Source organism: Pteropus alecto, unplaced genomic scaffold (assembly GCF_000325575.1).
Source record: "Pteropus alecto unplaced genomic scaffold, ASM32557v1 scaffold39, whole genome shotgun sequence".
Classification (NCBI taxonomy): domain Eukaryota; kingdom Metazoa; phylum Chordata; class Mammalia; order Chiroptera; family Pteropodidae; genus Pteropus; species Pteropus alecto.
In genome coordinates, this window is record NW_006443568.1 from 8,217,614 (window position 1) to 8,234,119 (window position 16,506).

Here is a 16,506-nt window from a genome sequence, read left to right on the forward strand (position 1 = left end):
CTGTGAAGTCTTGGCTCTCCTTTTTAGGATCTTGAGCAGGCTGTGTCAGCTCTGAGAGCCTCCATTTTCTCATTTACGAAGAGACTGATGTTATTTTCTTCTAGGTTTATTACGAAAATTGAATGAAATAAAGATAATGAAGCATCTAGCATTGCCATTAATAAGGGTGATAAAATGGAACTTAATCTTGATTCTGTAGCAGTATATGATTATGTAAGTGAATCAAATATCTACAGTCTGACCTTAGAATGAGATTCTAAAGGCCTTGGCTACTTTTTGGCCAACTTAGCTCTGTTTCTTGTGGGAGAGGAAAGTAGTTCAAAGATGTTTTTGACAACTCCAGAAAGTAAGCTACTTCTTGAATGAAAACTAATTCTGAGGTAAATTAATGAGGTATAACATTCAAATAAAAATTTTATAATTGCTTTAATTGTGTTTCTAAATGAGATCTAGCAGCTGTGGAGAAGGCTCCACCCTCCTGGTTTCTAACAGTGAACAACTATCTGGCTGTTATTTTCTATACATGCAAAGTAGTTTCCATCTTGGGAGCTATGCAGATGTTTAAGAGGCAGTCCATTGCAAGTACGTCCATTCTTGATTCCTAAAATAAAGGCCAGTGGGCTAAAAATAAGTTAAAAAGTCATATACATTTGAATTTGAAATGCATGATAGGGTACTTTTATGGGTGGTGGACTTCCCTTTCTAGTCATCAGGCTAGTGCCTTCAAAATGGGCAAGGCAGAAGCAGTGGTTTTGCATGAAAGTCTTTTCCTTTGAATTTGGGGATTCAGCCATTAAAAACTACTTACTGATTCAGCAAGTATTGAATACATCTGTGTTACCCCATTAGGCACTAGGAATATAAGCAAACTAAGAGATGGGTGTTCAGCATTCCCAGCAGCACAGAGTAGCTGCTCAGTGGCGAGGAACTCTGCCATCTTTTTTACGGTATTTATGGCATTTACACAGTCTCACAGTAGTTGTGCCTTTTCTGAGCAATACAGAGGCCTATGGGGCTGAGCACATTCCTCAGCAGAGTGAGCCTTTATAAAGCTACCCTGCTTGAGCAGGAGGCATTTGCACTTCGGATGTTTGTCGTCCCCTAGGATTTCAGGTATTCAATGTTCCACTGGCACATTGTTGAGACAGGAACAGCAGACCCAAGTTTCTAGAAACGCCCCCAGTGTCAGCCAAGCAGTTAGTCCAGCCTGCTCTCTGGAGAATCTCTAGGTGAGAAATCAGACTCCATGAGAAATAATACTTTATTGGGTTTAAAGTAAGGCCAATAAGAATTAGTGTCTGATGAGAATTAATTTGTTTTTAAAAATACAGTTGAGGGAAATTCTAAACAATATTTTTGAACGTATATCTCCAGTTTGTATTCATTTATTTAGCAGTTATTTACATCTCTTACTGTATTGGCATGTTACACATTATAAAACATTCAAAAATATAAGTGAAGGATATTAAAATAATTATGAAGGAATGTACTGATAACTTTTTCAGGTATTCCAGTGGATCATGTTATGTACTCCCAGGCATGTGTGCCCACATTGGAGATCACTGTCAGAGGGAATCCCTATCCCCATTAGAACACCATCCCCAGCACCCGGTGGATCATTCCAGAGGTAAACAAGACAAAAACTCTTTGAGGGTAGTATCTGCCATTGGTCCATTCTCTGCCAACCTTCATTGCTCTGATCAGACATGCCCAGTTGTGATTTTCAAACATGTTTTCCTTTTAAGCCCAGCTTTCCACAACTTTGTTGTGAAGTGTCTTCCTTTCTCATTGCAGCATTTGGCCACTCAGAAATCCCATTTTGTAGGAACTGGCAGCCCTCATCTTTGCCCCCTTTCCTCTTTTGTGATCTTGCTCAATTTGATACCAAGATTAACTGCAAAGTGAAACTTGGCATTTTGCATGTGGTCTTGGCCCCTAGGGGTTCTGTGCCAAGGAGGAACTTTATGTCTCTCTTATTGCTTGTCCCAGAATACTCTCTTCCTCAGGGTCCTCCTGTGCGGTACAGATTGTCTTTCTGGAGGAGGGTAGGGGAACTGGTGGGAAGATGTGGATGGGATGCTAGATACTGAGGACTGGCCCAGCAGCCTATAAAAGCCTCTCAGTAGTCACCTGGAGAACTCCATGGTGTGGGGTATGGAGGCCAGGAGGCCTGGAAAGTGCAGTGGGTCCAGACAGCCCAGAGGGGAGTTAGCAGGCAAAAGGATGACAAACTCAGGTGTAGTACCCTAGAATCCAGGAGTTGGAAATTTGACCCTCTTTCAGCTCTCACCTCAGCTAGAGACTCATCATCTTTTTGTCTACCTCCTGTGTTCTGCTGACCATGGTACCTAGTTCCAGATTTGCATCAGCCAGGAAACCAAAGTCTTGCACTCTGTTGAAGCTTTGACTGCTTTTCCCCTTCAGCTCAGGATTCATTAATGAGGCCTGTGGTCTTACCTCACTAAACAGACTTAGAATGACCTTGGAAGATTATCTCATTTTTGCAAAGGGTATAGGTTCGATCTTGGTCAATAATAATGATACATGTTATCCAGTGTTCATTATGTGCCAGGCACCGTGTTAAATGCTTTACAAAGATTCTCTCATTTGATTCTTAAAACAATCTTGTGAGGTAGGTAACTTAGCTTTGTCTGACAGGTAGTAAGCTAGGATCCTAACCAGGTTTATGACTAATCTGCCTCCTTGTTTCCTGATCTTTAAAATTAGGCTCTCGTCTACATAAGAAAGTTGAGGATTTAAATAGGTTTGTAAAGAGTCTGGCACACACAATAAGTGATATCTTGTCATTTTTCCAGAAGCTTGGCTGTCATTTTTATTTTATGGTTTTGGAGTGAAATAATCTTGGGTGGTCATTGTCATGTACTCAGTGCTGCAGAGATGAGGAAGACAGCCCTGGTCTCTCAGGAGCTTAGAGCCTTGGCAGGGGAGGGGCAGGAAGAGTGGAGCAGGAAGGGGGACAAGGATGTGGCAAACAAAAAAAGGCTCTCAGTTCGTGATCAGTATTGAGTCCCTCTGTATTAAAAGGCAGGAGGCACTGCTGCCGTCACCAAGTTTGGTGGCTTCTTTGATTCCTTTCTTATTGACCAGTGGGACAGTTGATGTTGGCGATGCAGGACTGAGTAGAACTCAGTTGGCTCTTCTGGATACCAAAGCTCCGAGTCCAAGGGCATCAAGTGCAAACTAGGCTCAAACAGGCCAGCCTTCAGTGGCAGGAACCTAGAACCTGAGGGAGTCTGGTGCAGTGTTTATCCCACTTCAAACCAGTCCCACAAAGCCATTCTCCATCCACAGTCTCATTTTTGTGAGACCTTGTCCAAAGTCTAAAGGCTTATAATGGTCAGCTGGTACCTTGGGTTCCCTGAGAAGCAGCAGTTAGGAAGCATGGTTCCTCCCGTGCCTAGAGGGTTTTATGAAAGCACTCAGCTACTTCTTCGTAACTGTGTTCATCATCATCTGCAAAAGAGTCCAAGTCAGTGACAATCTTTGGCCTTAGGCAGGTTCCTTTTCTACTTTAGGGCACGCTTCTCACCTGGCTAGGGAAGGGGTTGGTCTGGGTGCTCTAAAGTCCTTGCCAGCCCAGAAACCAAAATTCGTTTTTACCTCAACACTTAGCAAACATTCTCCCTGTATGCCTTGGGGAAGGTAGTGTGTTGGGAGATGAACTCATTTTCCTTGCCAGGGCTCTAGAGGCCTGGGAGAGGGACAGTAAGGACCTTTCAGCCTAAATCCATCCCATATAGGCCTGGCCATCCCTTGGGCACGGCCCTGCTAAGGGTATGGCCAGCACAATCAGAGGCGAAAGCAGCAGCAGAGAAAATTGGGAAGGGGAGAAGCAAGGACAAGGGTGAACAGGGGCTAACAGGACTCACCTGAATCTTGTGACGTAGTGGGCCTGGGGCCCTTCTTACAGGTAGAAATCTTGCTATATGTATTTGATCGGGTTTTGGTGACCTCTGGCAACGTCTTCATCAGATCTGAGACTTGAAAAGACTGAGAGAAAAAGCAGAAGTCAGCAGAGTTCTGAGAAATGGAGCAGCAGAATCCATGAAATGTAATTTCCTTCGAATGTCACTTCCTCTGCTCCCTTCTCTACTTCCTTTTGAGGGGAGAGGGTCTCAAGGCCCCAGGTGTTTTTACTATAAACACGTGAAATGTTCTCTGGCAGGGGAGAAAAGGGTCAGGGTGAGATGATAGGAGGCTAGAGACAGTGTTTCTGAATTTCTCCACATAGGAGTTTGGTCACTGTGCTTCACATCTTGCTGAAGGGGAAAAGCAGTCAAAGCTTCAGCAGAGTGCCAGAGCTGAGAGGAGTACCAGAAGGAAGAGGACTTACATCGAACTCCTATCTTGTGCCAGATGCTGTATGCATATCTGTTCATATAACCCTCAGGTGACCTTCTGAGTAGCTGGTTCAGTCCCTAATTTACACGTAAGGAAATGGGCTCAGAGAGAGTATGCCATGTCAGACCTCACACAGGGGACCCTAACTGGGCCAAAGCTCAGGCCCAGGCCCTCTCTGTCACCTCTGAAACCAGTGCTCTTTCCCACATCGTGCTTCAGAGAGCAAACAGTATCCCTCCCCTGATCAGCAGCGAAGAATACTGATACCCAGAGAGGAAAAGCTGCTGATTCAAAAACAAGACCTGGGCCTGATGTCACTTCTATCAGAAGCCAAGGCTGGGACTGAGGTCTCTGAATTCTTTCCAGCACTGTTGCAAGGCCTGTATTTTAGATGTCCCAGTCCATTCTTTGTCCTCCCAGAAAACAACTGCCCCTTCTCTGCAGATATGCCCCGCTTCTGGGGCTAAGACAGCTCAGGATTCATCTTTTTAACTTCCACTGCCATCCCACTACCTACCCACACAAACACGAGCAGAGCATGGTAGGTAGGTGCTCAAGCCATGTGGTCAGACCCGATTTCAAACCCCAGCCCACCACTTGCTGGCGATGTGATCTCAGGGAAACTACATCTCTGCATCTCTTGTTTTCTCAACTAAACAAAAAGCTTCTATCGGTGCTCACCTCAGAGGGATGGTGTGAGAGCCAGCTGGGGCAGTGCATATAAGATGCCTGCCACAGAGCAAGCACCCAACAGGTAGCAGCATCTAATGAAACATGGATGTGAGTCAGTGATGTTATCTCGGGTTCACTGGTGAGAAAACAGATACTCAGAATAGAGTACAGGCCACAGAGTGAATAAACTGGGACATCAACTGAGTCTTTCTGTGTCTGGTTCTTTCCTCCTTAGTGTGATTCAGTTTGGTTCAGTTCAGCACTCACTGGCACTTTCTTGGCCCACCTTGGAATGGGTGAGGTCCCTGCCCCCACAGAACTCTCATTCTAGCCAGAGACTCGAGTACAACTAACAGGAAACTGTGACCCACTCTATCCACCGCACCCCCACCTCCCCAGCAACGTCCAGCATGCAGAGTGAATACAAAAGAGGGAGAACTCACTGCCTAGGAGGACTCTGAGCTGAGCCCTGCCCAGGAGCCTGGAAGGAGGAAGAACATGCCTGGCTAAAGAACTGGTATGTGTAAATGCTGAGGTAGGAGTCTTGGCACAGTCAGGGGGCTTCAGGAGCGTCTCTGTATCTGGAATGTGGACTGCAGAGTGGGTGGTAGAAGATGAGCCTGGGAAGGTGAGACTAAAGTCAGCTTACAAAGGACCCTGGATGCCATGTTAAGGGGTCTGTATTTCTCCCCTGGCAGTAGGGAGCCACTGAAATTTTCAGAAAATGGGGCCGAGACCCTTCGGTGACCAGGGACAGATTTGGGAGGCCATTCGGACAGCTGTGAGGAAGAGTTGAAGAGCTTGCTGAAACAGTTTAGGTGAAAAATGATGAAGCTTGAACTAGGAGGATGACATCAGGTACCAGAGGGAAAGCACAATGAACTTGGAGTCAGAATGCTATGTTCCAGTTCAGGCCTCCCATTGATTAATTGTAACATTGAGCAAATCTCACCATCTCTGAGTCCTCATTTTCTCAACTGTAAAATGTGGACAATCACATCAACATGACGATTGTCAGGATCAAATAAGAATAACAGATGCAAAGTACACAAGTTTATAAACTGCAAGTTCAATACGATTGTAAGAAATGTGATGCCAGACAAAGAGGAAATGGCAGGTCCTGCAGTCATCCCAGCAGGCGACCCCTCCCTGCCCATTTCAGTCATACCGGTACCTTGATGTTTCTCTCCTGGCTGCTCCGTTTCTTCTGCCCACCGAGGCCTTCACGTTTCGGGGGCCTTGGTGGAGGGGATTGGCTCTCGGATGCCGGTAACTTCCGAATGCGATAATAGAAGGCATCCGTCAGCTCCTCTACTGTGACTGTGGGCGGAGACCCAGCTGGCTGTCTTGGCTGCTCCCCAGCCTCCACAACAGTCAGGTCGAGCCACCGGGGAGGAATCTCGAAGTACTTCTCAGGCTCAGAGTCCAGGCTGACCACCAAGAAGGGTTCCATAATCTTTTCCTCCAGCCGCAGGCCAGAGAAGGAAGGCAGAGGGTCAGCAGGCTGGCTGGCGTCTTTGGCCACCACCTTGACCTCACAGGGCAATGAGAACTGGGCAGTCAGATCTGCCAGGCTGTAGCGCCGGCCATCATTCATATCCTCCACGAAGCCGCCGGAGAGGTAGAGGGGCAGCACGATCTGTTCTCGGCCCTCTGCCTCCTCCTCACATTCTTCCTCTTCCTCCTCGGCCTGGTCACTCAGCCGATGACACACCAAAATGTCTATGTCCCCTCCTTGAGCCCCATGGGCCTGACCAGGCCCCATCACCTCCAGCCTGTCTCCCACAGCCAGGGAAGCGAACCCAGGGAGCTCCACCTCATCGCCCTCACAGTCCTTGGTGGCCACCACCCGGAGTGGCTGGCCTGGCTGGAGAGCACTCAGGATGTCATAGACCGTGGAGAACTCTCTTGGCCGTCGTCGCAGTTTGCCCTGGTAGGCCCCAGAGACCATGAAGTATCTGGGCACCTTCCGGCCCTTGGTTGAGGCTATTACCCGCCAGGACGGGAAGGCCAGGCCATAGATGCAAAGTCTCTGGCCTTTCCGCAAGGAGCCCATCCACGGGCTGAGGAAGATGGGGGGCCCCTCCGGAACTTCCAGGATCTCTATGGTCAGGGGGAATGGCCCCCCCCGGGCCAGGGCTTCACTCAGCAGCAGCGGTTGGATGAAGCTGACATGTTGAGAGGAGGCGGTGACATCCTCCACGTCAACCTCCAGGGTGGAAGGAATCCTGACCATGGTCCTGCGCACTGTGGAGGCGGCAGGTCACTCAGTGGCGGGGCCGCGTGCAGCCTGCAGAGCGCTCTGCACCCCCAGACCCAAGCCCTGGCCTGGCTGACCTTCCTGTCCTTATCTTTTCTTCCCTGCCAGCACTTTCCTACTCTATCTGATTCCTTGCCCACTTTGGCCTTTTTTAAAAAATTTATTATAGAAAGCTTTAAACATTTGTAGAAGTAGAGAGACTAGTAGTATAGGGAACCCCCACATACCTATATCCCAGCTCCAACACTGAGCTCAAGGCCCATCTTCTTTAATTTCTACTCCTGTCTGTCTAGTCTCCCTTCACTGGGTCATCGTGAACCAGATCACATCATGCCACCTGCGACTGTTTCAGTGTGTGTCTTTAAAAGGGATATTTTTTAAAATTTTTAAACATAACAATGTCATTACCACATTGAAGTAATAATGATTATTTGGTAATTCCTTAATATCCACTGTCCCATCAGTCCAACCACTTCTAAAGTTTAATTGAAGTTTAATTGAATGTGATTTTATAAGCTGTCTTTCCGAGTCCTTTCTGGATTTAAATAAAGAAATAAATCAGGAAAGACTGACTAAATGACCTCAAGCAACGTGTTTCCTCTCTGGATTAGTACCTGGGTATAAACTCAAGAAGTGACTGTAAGTATGAGGAAAACGGGCCCCCCCACCCACAGCGTTGTCTGAAGCACGTCACATGACGTACGTATCTTCCCCACTTGGCACATGAGAACATTAAGGCTCAGAGGGGTAGTGATGACTTCTCTCAGGACACACTTGGGATTTGTACCAGATGAGCTAACAATTGGTTGAAGCTGGGTAATAGGCACATGGGAGTTCATTATGCTATTTTGATTTTTTCTTCAAAATATTTTACGGATTTCCTGAACTACCTCGGTATCCAGCACAGCCTGCCAAGCCACCATTAAAACCGCTAGCTGCCCAGATTGTGGTCTCTTACTGTCATTTGCCAGGAGAGTCCAGAGCTCCCCAGGAGAGAGCTAACTTCAGTTCCTGGGGAGGAAATGTTCAAGATGAACCTTGACCATCTTACACCAGAAAGTAAGAAAATCTATCCAAGACCACAAAGGTATGTCAAAAGGATTTAGGAGCCTCCCACTGGCCAAAGCGGAGATAATTTGATCATCGATAAGAATAAAATTTCAGTGGATTGGAACATGGAAAACATTTCATCTGTAACTTCAAAATTATTTTTTTAAAAACCTAAATAATCCCTGATGAAGGGTGCTAGGGAGCCAGCTCATTATTTTAAAAATTAGTAAAAAAGGTTATTTCTTAGGACAGTCCTCAGTGCAGGCTGGTGGCAGGGTTGGTGAAACAGGCAGATCCTGGCCAGGTCAGGCCAGTCAGAGGCTGAGCCTACCCAGGGACCTCTACACACACAAACACAATGTCCTGAATTTCCTGTACAAACTGTAAGCAAAGAGTAGGTGAGGGGAGTTTTCTCTTTATGTAGTTTCCTGGCTAATAAATGAAATAATGATCAGGTTAAAATATCACCATTGCAACTCCTAATGAAATCATGGATCTAGGCAGTGGTCACCAGCAACCACTCATATCACAAACACTGGCCCATTCATTGTGTTATTTGACCTACACCACATGGCAAGGCTGGTGTTCAAGTTAGATTGGTGGCAGACAGAGCCAAGTGGGGATTCCTTGCTCCGCACCTCATGTGACAATGAGAAACTGACTTGCATCTGGTCAGGCCTCTAGAGCTAGGTGCCTGTTGATAGGTGTGCAGAAAAGAGCTAAAATATCTGGCCTGAGACTGCTCTCACTAAGAAAGTCTGCCTGCAGGCTTGGTCCTGGGCTGGCATGTGGGACTGTGGATTTGGGGAGGGCCCCCACCATTCCCTGATAAGAGTGGGTCACTGTGCAAACAATGTGGCTAATGCTGAACACCAGCTTTCCTTCCAGGAGCCTGGAATTTTGGTACATGCTGGGCAGAGGGGGGCTACAGTACCAGTGAAAACCTTGGGCACTGTCTCTAATGAACTTCCCTGGTAGACAACACCCCACGTGTGCTGGCACAGTTCAGTGCTGAAGGAATTAAGTGTGCCCTGTGTGCCTCCCCTGGGAGAGGACTCTTGGAAGCTGCATCTGGCTTCCTCTGGGCTTCTCCACAATGCACTTCTTCCCTTTGCTGACTGTGCTTTGTGTCCTCTCGCTGTAATACATCACAGTCTGCCGAGTCCTGTGATCCTCCCACTGAACCATCGAACCTGGAGTTGGTCTCAGGGCCCGACCCAACAGGAAACTCAGGGGACAGGGGAGGAGGTTAACACCTCCGCAGGGATGCTGGCAACAAAATCCAAAATATGAGAAAGCCTACAGGAGAAATAGCCTCCCTTCAGCAGATAAATTACAAGAAAAATAGAAAAGGGGAATCTATAGATTAAAAGGGACTTAAGAGACCTAACAATTGACAGCAATGTTGTGGACCTTATGTGGATGTGAATAAACTGTAAAAAAATTTAGAAGACAGTGGAGGAAATTCAAACACCAGGTGTCTCAAGTGGTGGTAATAGGAGTTATTGTTCATCTTTTTGGTATGATGATGGTATTGTGTGTCTGTTTAAAAAAAAGAAGAGTCTCATATTTTTGAATAGAGACACTTTTTTAAAAAGAGACACATATTGGAGTCTTTACAAAAGAAATGCTATGATATCTGGGATTTCTTTGAAATAATCAGTTGGGGAGAGTGAGGATAGGGAGAGATGAAACAGGGTGACTCGTGAGCTGCTTGCTAATTGTGATGTTGGGTGATGGACTCATGGGGGCTGGTTATACTACTCCCTGCTTTTTTATATGTTTGTTTGAATTTTTCCATAACGAAATAGTTTTATTTTAGTTTTTAGGCGAGGCAACCCTTGGTTGACCTCACAGATTGCAAGGACCTTGTCAGCTTACAGTCCCTTATTTTTTTATTTTTTACACCTACAGCACCTGGTCTTCCTAGGTGGTCTCCCATCCAAGTACTAACCAGGCCCGACCCTGGTTAGCTTCCGAGATCAGACGGGATCGGGCTTGTTCAGGGTGGTATGGCCGTAGACTAAAATAGTTTTAAAAGATTTTGTTTTTGAAAACAGGGCAAAGAATACTCACTTGGCTCTGTAGTCTGCCGGCAACCCTAACCAACTGCTCTCTCGTTAACTGCCAGGGAGCGGAACCTCAAACTCCGGCCTCCAGGAAGGAGGTCCCGGGGCACAGTGCTTTCACCTCCACTCAAGCTCAGCCTCCGACTAGCCAGACGGGCCACCTCTGCCTCAGTACCACCAACCCTGCTCTGCATGCTGCCACCAGCCTGACCTAAGAATAACGCATGAAAAGGCTAGAGGATTCGCCCAGGGCCCTCTGTCACCTGCCAGAAGGACCTTCAGGAACAGTACTGCTCTCCTCAGAGGCAGGAAAATGTTTTTTCTCCTGAGCAAATAAATGGTCAAGGTTTCACGTTGTAACACTGTCTCTTGGTCTTCGCTGTTAGCAAGCTCGCAGCCTAATTTCTGCCCAGTCGTATACACTACTGGGGATCTCACTCTTAAATTAGCCCATTTGCCTATCTCCTTTTATACCTAACTTCCCACTCTTTGGGAATCTTTATTCTGTTATTTTGTATATACTGAGTAAGCCACCCTAGACTGTCCAACGGGGGCTGGAGTCTTCCATCAGAGCGACTCGCCAGGGTCCCCTCTCTCCCTTCCCCACCAACCCCCACCCACCTGCCCAGGCAACTCACAGTGCATGATGGCTTGGATCTCGTACTGGGGCTTCAAGGTCAGCGTGCGCCAGGGGAGGGTGGGGCAGGTGAGGAGGAGGTCCCTCAGGGCCGGGTCCTGCAGGGCCTGCAGCATGGTCCGAGGGGCACCAGTCTCCAGTTCCCAGAAGGGCCCCTTCTGGAACAGGGGCAGGTGCAGAACGACTGGCTGGGTCCCTGTGCCCAGCACACAGCGCGCGTAGCAGTTCTTGGGGTGCCTTTCCACAGCCTCGAGCATGAGGGGCTGCTCCTGAGGCACTACCCTGGCCTTCGTGTCAATTCTGTGGGTTGACATGAACCAAATGGGCAGCTGCTTGGAGCTCCGCATTACAGAAGAGACCAGCTCCTCCAGGGTTCCATAGCTCTGAGGGCCAGTGAGGGGACTGAAGTGGCCTGTGGAGCACAGCAGAGGGTGTCAGTGTGGGGCAGGCTTTGGTTGTGTCCAGGGCCACATACACCAGGCCCTGGTCTGGTCCCAGAGAACCCAGACAGAATCCCTTGAGGACAGATGTCAAGGGCAAGCCAGTTTCTGGACACCCAGGCTGCAGGGCTAAGGGACAAGGGGCAGCAAGGGACCATGTGTGAATGGACAGTGAAGGGCAGAGGTGGAGACAGTTTCTTCTAACACACAGGCATGGCCACAGAGGGACTGTCGCCAGAGACAGATAACAGAACAAGGATGAATTCCCCAACAGCCACATTGACGACTGCCACATTTTCCTATTTCCTGACCCCATCTGCCTCCAATTTAGCCAACTTTGCCCCCAGGTACCTCACGTCCCACATATCCAATCCCACACATCCAATATCTATCATCCCATTCTAGGGCAGCACCACTGTCCCTCTCCCAAACTAGAAACCCAGGAGCTACTGACCCCCTGGAGCTACTGGCAAAATGACTCTGACCACCTCCCTTAACTGTCTGCCAGTTCTGGCTGCCTGACTGCTCTCCTCCCTTCTACCCCTCCCCCACCCCATCCATCCTTTTCCTGCCACCCAGCTGGCCTAAAATAATCCCACATCGGGACATAACTTCACTTTTGAGAGTTTCCTACCCAATCAGCTCAACACGTATCCTATCCAGGAAACATCATACAAACCAGGACTGAGGGACATTCTGCAAAAGCTCTGGTCTGAACTCTTCAAAAATGTCAATGTCAAGACAAGGAAAGGCTAAGGAACTCTTGCAGCCTGAAGGAGTCTAACGAAATAGGACAACTGCCTGAAATGTGTGATCCGGGACTGGATTCTGGTTCAAGGGGAAAAACTACTACAAAGGACATCATTAGGACAGTTGGTAAAATCTGAATATAGACTGTGGGTTAGACACTACTATTATATCAATATAAAATTTCTTAAATTTGATCACTGAACTATAGTCTTGTGAGTGAGGGTCCTTGTTTTTTAGGAGAGACACTAAATATTAGGAGTGATATTTAGATGTAAAGGGGCATCATGTCTGCAATTCTTAAATGGTTCGGGAAAAATATGTGTATACATATAAAATACATATAATAACATATGTTCGTGTGTGTGTGTGACGAGAGAGAAAAAGAGGAAGAAAGAGAAAGTAAATGTAATAAAATATAACAATTGGTGAATCTGGATAAGGCTGTACAATAGTTCCAGCAAGCCTTCTGTAAATTTGAAAGTATTTCAAATTAAAAACAAAATCCTCAAAATACAAAATAACGTACATCACTTTCATACTTAAAACCCTCACTGGCTCCTCAATGCCTTCAAAATAAAGACCAAAAGACCACACGAGTCCCCAGTGGTCTGGCCTCCCGCCACCTCCCACCACTTGTGCTTCACCTGGAACCCACACCCTCACCCATCCCGTTGCAGTGATTACAGTGAATCATACTAAGAACCAGCCTTCAGAGGGTGCCTGCTCTGTGCCAGGCTTGTTCTATGTACTTCATGCATGGCCACTCATCTCATCCTCACATCAAGTCTGAGTACCCCCGTCACTCAGGAGGAAGCTGAGGCCCGGAGAGGTCATGGGAACTTGCCAAGGCCACAGCTAGTGGCTGACACAGTGGGATTTCCCACCCAGGCTGTTTGTGGGCTTCAGCACCTGGCCCACAGTCCACCACACGACATGCCTCCTGCAGAAGTGAGGTACATGAGGTTTGTACACATGTTACTCCCTCTAGGGATCCTTCCTCCAACTAAGATGCCACCCTTCTCCAGGAAGCCTGCACAGCCCACTGAGGCAGGCAGCTCCCGCTGGAGCCCCCTCTAAATTTGTGTCTACTTCTACTGTTGCCCGCCTCTCACTGCCATCCTGGATGCCCCCCACCAGAGAGGGCTACCCCTGGTTCATCCTGAGCCCCACATCTCCAGCCCCTAACACAGGGGCTGCCACACAGTAGGTGTCAGTAAATGCTTAGTAAGTGAATGTGTGAGGGGACACGGCACATGGACAAAGACTTGGAACAAATAAGTCCCAGCCAAGATGTGATGAGAGAGATGGGTAAGGAGAGGGTGCAGCCATGCCAGCCAGGCTCAGGGCAACGTCACACCTCCCTGAGGATGGATAGTGGTGGCTGAAGAGCCACGGTGGGAGGGAGTGCTGGGGTTGGCAAGCCCACGAGTATGTCCGCAGGTGTGCCTGGAGGCTGCCAGGGCACTTGGGGAGAGGGAGGTGCCCACCTTACCCTGGAAGTTGGGGTCCAGCTCTATGGTCTGGCCCGTTCCAGGATTCTCGCATACCACCTTCTGGAGGCGAACCTGGGTGACTTTAATCAGGTCCCCCGTGGAGAGGCTGCACTCATTTCCAGAGATCTCGTAGACGGAGCCTGCAGACACAGACTCAGTTTCAAAGTTCGGCAGGGGCCAAGCACTGGGCCTTCCCTTATGGCCACCGGATCAGCTGTCCTCGGGCAGCATACATGCTACCTTTGCCTCCTAGCACTGGATGTACTCCTCTGTGGTACATTCTCTGGCCTTCATGTCCCCGTGCCTCCTAAACTGAGCTCATAGGGCAGGGCTGATTTATCTTCGCATCACTGCAGCCAGAAGAGGCCTGGCCTCTAACCATATGTTGAAGGCACGAATGTGTAGATAACCTGGTGACTCCCCATTTCCTTATTGTACAGTTACAAAATCAGGCCCAGAGAAGGTCAGTGGCTACCGAAGGTCACACAGAGCCTAGCATCCATCCGGGTGCTTTCTTCTTCTTCTTCTTCTTCAGATGAATGGTTTTTAAAAAAGTACAGGAGAGAATGGAAGGCCAATGACAGGGGATGGGGAGGCCAGGAGCGGGGTGTGGAGGGGGGTGGGGGGGACACAGGCAGGGTTCTGGGCCCCCTCTTTTGAGCCCAGTAGTGTCACTTTCCTGGTTTAAAGTTCTTAAAACAGTGTCCGGAACATAGAAGGTGCTCAATAGCGATCTCTCCCACACATGGAGTGCACAGGCTCTGCACCCTGCTGACAACAGAAAGTGCAGCTGGACAAGCCTTGAGGCCACCTGACCCCAACCCACCCCAGGGCAGCCCCAGCAGGACCCCCTCTTTTGAGCCCAGTAGTGTCACTTTCCTGGTTTAAAGTTCTTAAAACAGTGTCCGGAACATAGAAGGTGCTCAATAGCGATCTCTCCCACACATGGAGTGCACAGGCTCTGCACCCTGCTGACAACAGAAAGTGCAGCTGGACAAGCCTTGAGGCCACCTGACCCCAACCCACCCCAGGGCAGCCCCAGCAGGACTCTTCACAACAGCCCTGAGAAACTGGTGAAAACTCTACCACTTACCCCCAGGAAAACCCCACCCCTTACACACAGGCTCATAAAACACACAGTTCTGTCTACCGTCTCAGGGGTAGGCCCTGGGGCTGGTGGGGACAGCTGCAGTGGTGCCGAGCGCTGTGGTCAGCACTGCAGATGCGTCGTTGATTTAAAACCCACGACTGCCCTCAGAGGGACAGTTTCCCTTTCCTAAATAATGAAACAGCCTCAGTGAGGCTGAGTGGGCAGCCCAAGATTGTAGGTAATAAGAGGCCAAATTGGGACTCAAGTCCAGGGTGTTTGCCTCCAAAGCCGCAGCTCCTCAGGGGTTCCAAGTGGAAATGTCCAGGCCAGCCGCCTGCTCCATCAGAATCATCATCTGTCCTCCACACTCACCCCACCAGGCTCTTTTCTTACCCTAACTTCCGTCCACCACCCGGCTCACGGAAAATGAAGAAATGCAGATATTATGACACACAGCGGGTAAGGGATGTTGCGAGGAGAGCAAACAGAGCACAGGTGCCTGCTGGAAGCCCAGAGAGGTAGTGTCAGGATTTGAACCCGGATCTATTAGATTCCCAGGTGGACCTGGCCGGACCCACAGTGCAGTGACCTGTCCTGTCCACTTTGTGGCCCTCCATATGTCTCACCCTTGGTCTAGAACCCACATGGGGCCTCAGAACACTTTACTGGAAGCTGCTGTGGCAGAGCAAGGGAACAGAGAAAGGGGACAGCGAGAGGGGACAGGATGGCTAGGGCACCCATGCATTCGTTTGCTCTCTAAGGAAGGAGCCTTCCTCCCCAGCACCACCCAGGGTCTGGGTTCCCTCTCTTCTCCACGTCCTCCTTCCGGACGCGGATGCCCACAGCTCCTCCCTCACCCGCAGCAGCCAGGGTTTCCCATTTGCTGAGCAGCTGTCCTCTCCCTTCCACCGCCCGTCAGTTCTTTGCCTCTTGCGCTTTCAGACGATAACAAGTGACAGCGCCCTGCTGTGTACCCATCCGTCCCTGTGAAACAGGTGGGCTGTGGCCAGGTGGGCAGATGTGCAGAGAGCTGGGAAGGCTTCTAGGATGAGGAGCTATTTAAGCGGAGAACTGAAGAGCTGATCGGATCAAGTACTGCCCATTGCCAAGCAGAAGACAGAGATGGGATGAAGGAACTGAAGGAGGGCGGTGTAGATAGAGGGGCGTCAAGGGGGAGTGCGAGGCCACACGGAGGGGAGGGCTGACTTGGCACTTAAGAATCAAGCCACAGCTACCTGTCGTGAGTGCCTGATGCCGCGCCGCCACACCGTAGGCCCTCAATCAATGCAGCTGGCTTGGCTCGGTTCCACCCATCTGTGTGTCCGAGCTCATTACCACCCTGCGGGGCAATCAGCGAACCTCCATTCCACGGAAGCAAAAGCCGAGGCCCAGAGAGGTTAACTGTAGCCCCAAATCACATAGCTTGGGCAGTGGCAGCGTCGAGATTTGAAGCCGGGGCTCACTTTCTCAGGTTTCTAACGCCCTGGCAGCGCCTCTGCGGGACACGCAGGGAGAACCTGGCAGCGGAGGAGCCAGGGGCCGGGGGGTCTCGGCACTTCACTCACCCTGGAAGTAGACTCCCGAGCAGATGCGCAGCACACGCGGGAGGGAGGCAGGGTCCAGGGCGCAAACGAAGTCCTGCAGCGACACGGACGCCATGGTCCGCGCGGCTCGCTAGACGCG

The 16,506-nt window shown here is 49.3% G+C and overlaps 1 protein-coding gene and 1 non-coding gene across 3 annotated transcripts; both read right to left on the reverse strand.

Moving 5' to 3' along the window:
• Positions 1–1,243: 1,243 nt before the first annotated feature.
• THEMIS2 (thymocyte selection associated family member 2) lies at positions 1,244–16,506 on the reverse strand. Of its 2 annotated transcripts, none has more exons than XM_006924355.3 (6): positions 16,389–16,506; positions 13,733–13,873; positions 11,052–11,462; positions 6,209–7,281; positions 3,891–4,011; positions 1,244–3,474 (listed from the first exon to the last, which is right to left on the reverse strand). In XM_006924355.3, the coding sequence occupies exons 1-6, from the start codon at positions 16,480–16,482 to the stop codon at positions 3,419–3,421; spliced, it is 1,896 nt and encodes a 631-aa protein (XP_006924417.1). In that variant the 5' UTR covers positions 16,483–16,506; the 3' UTR covers positions 1,244–3,418. The 2 variants fall into 2 exon arrangements, with proteins under 2 accessions (XP_006924417.1, XP_015454442.1); XM_015598956.2 differs by having other exon boundaries at positions 6,203–7,281.
• LOC112473079 lies at positions 10,250–10,368 on the reverse strand. Its single transcript, XR_003043905.1, has one exon. It is a non-coding gene; the product is annotated as a 5S ribosomal RNA (ribosomal RNA).

Coding starts and splice junctions, on each gene's coding strand:
- THEMIS2 (XM_015598956.2), bottom strand. CDS start 16,482: ATGGCGTCCGTGTCGCTGCAGGACTTCGTTTGCGCCCTGGACCCTGCC. Junction 7,282..11,051: donor GATCCAAGCCATCATGCACT/GTGAGTTGCCTG, acceptor CCGCCTCCACAG/TGCGCAGGACCATGGTCAGG. Junction 3,475..3,890: donor CACTACGTCACAAGATTCAG/GTGAGTCCTGTT, acceptor ACTCTTTTGCAG/ATGATGATGAACACAGTTAC.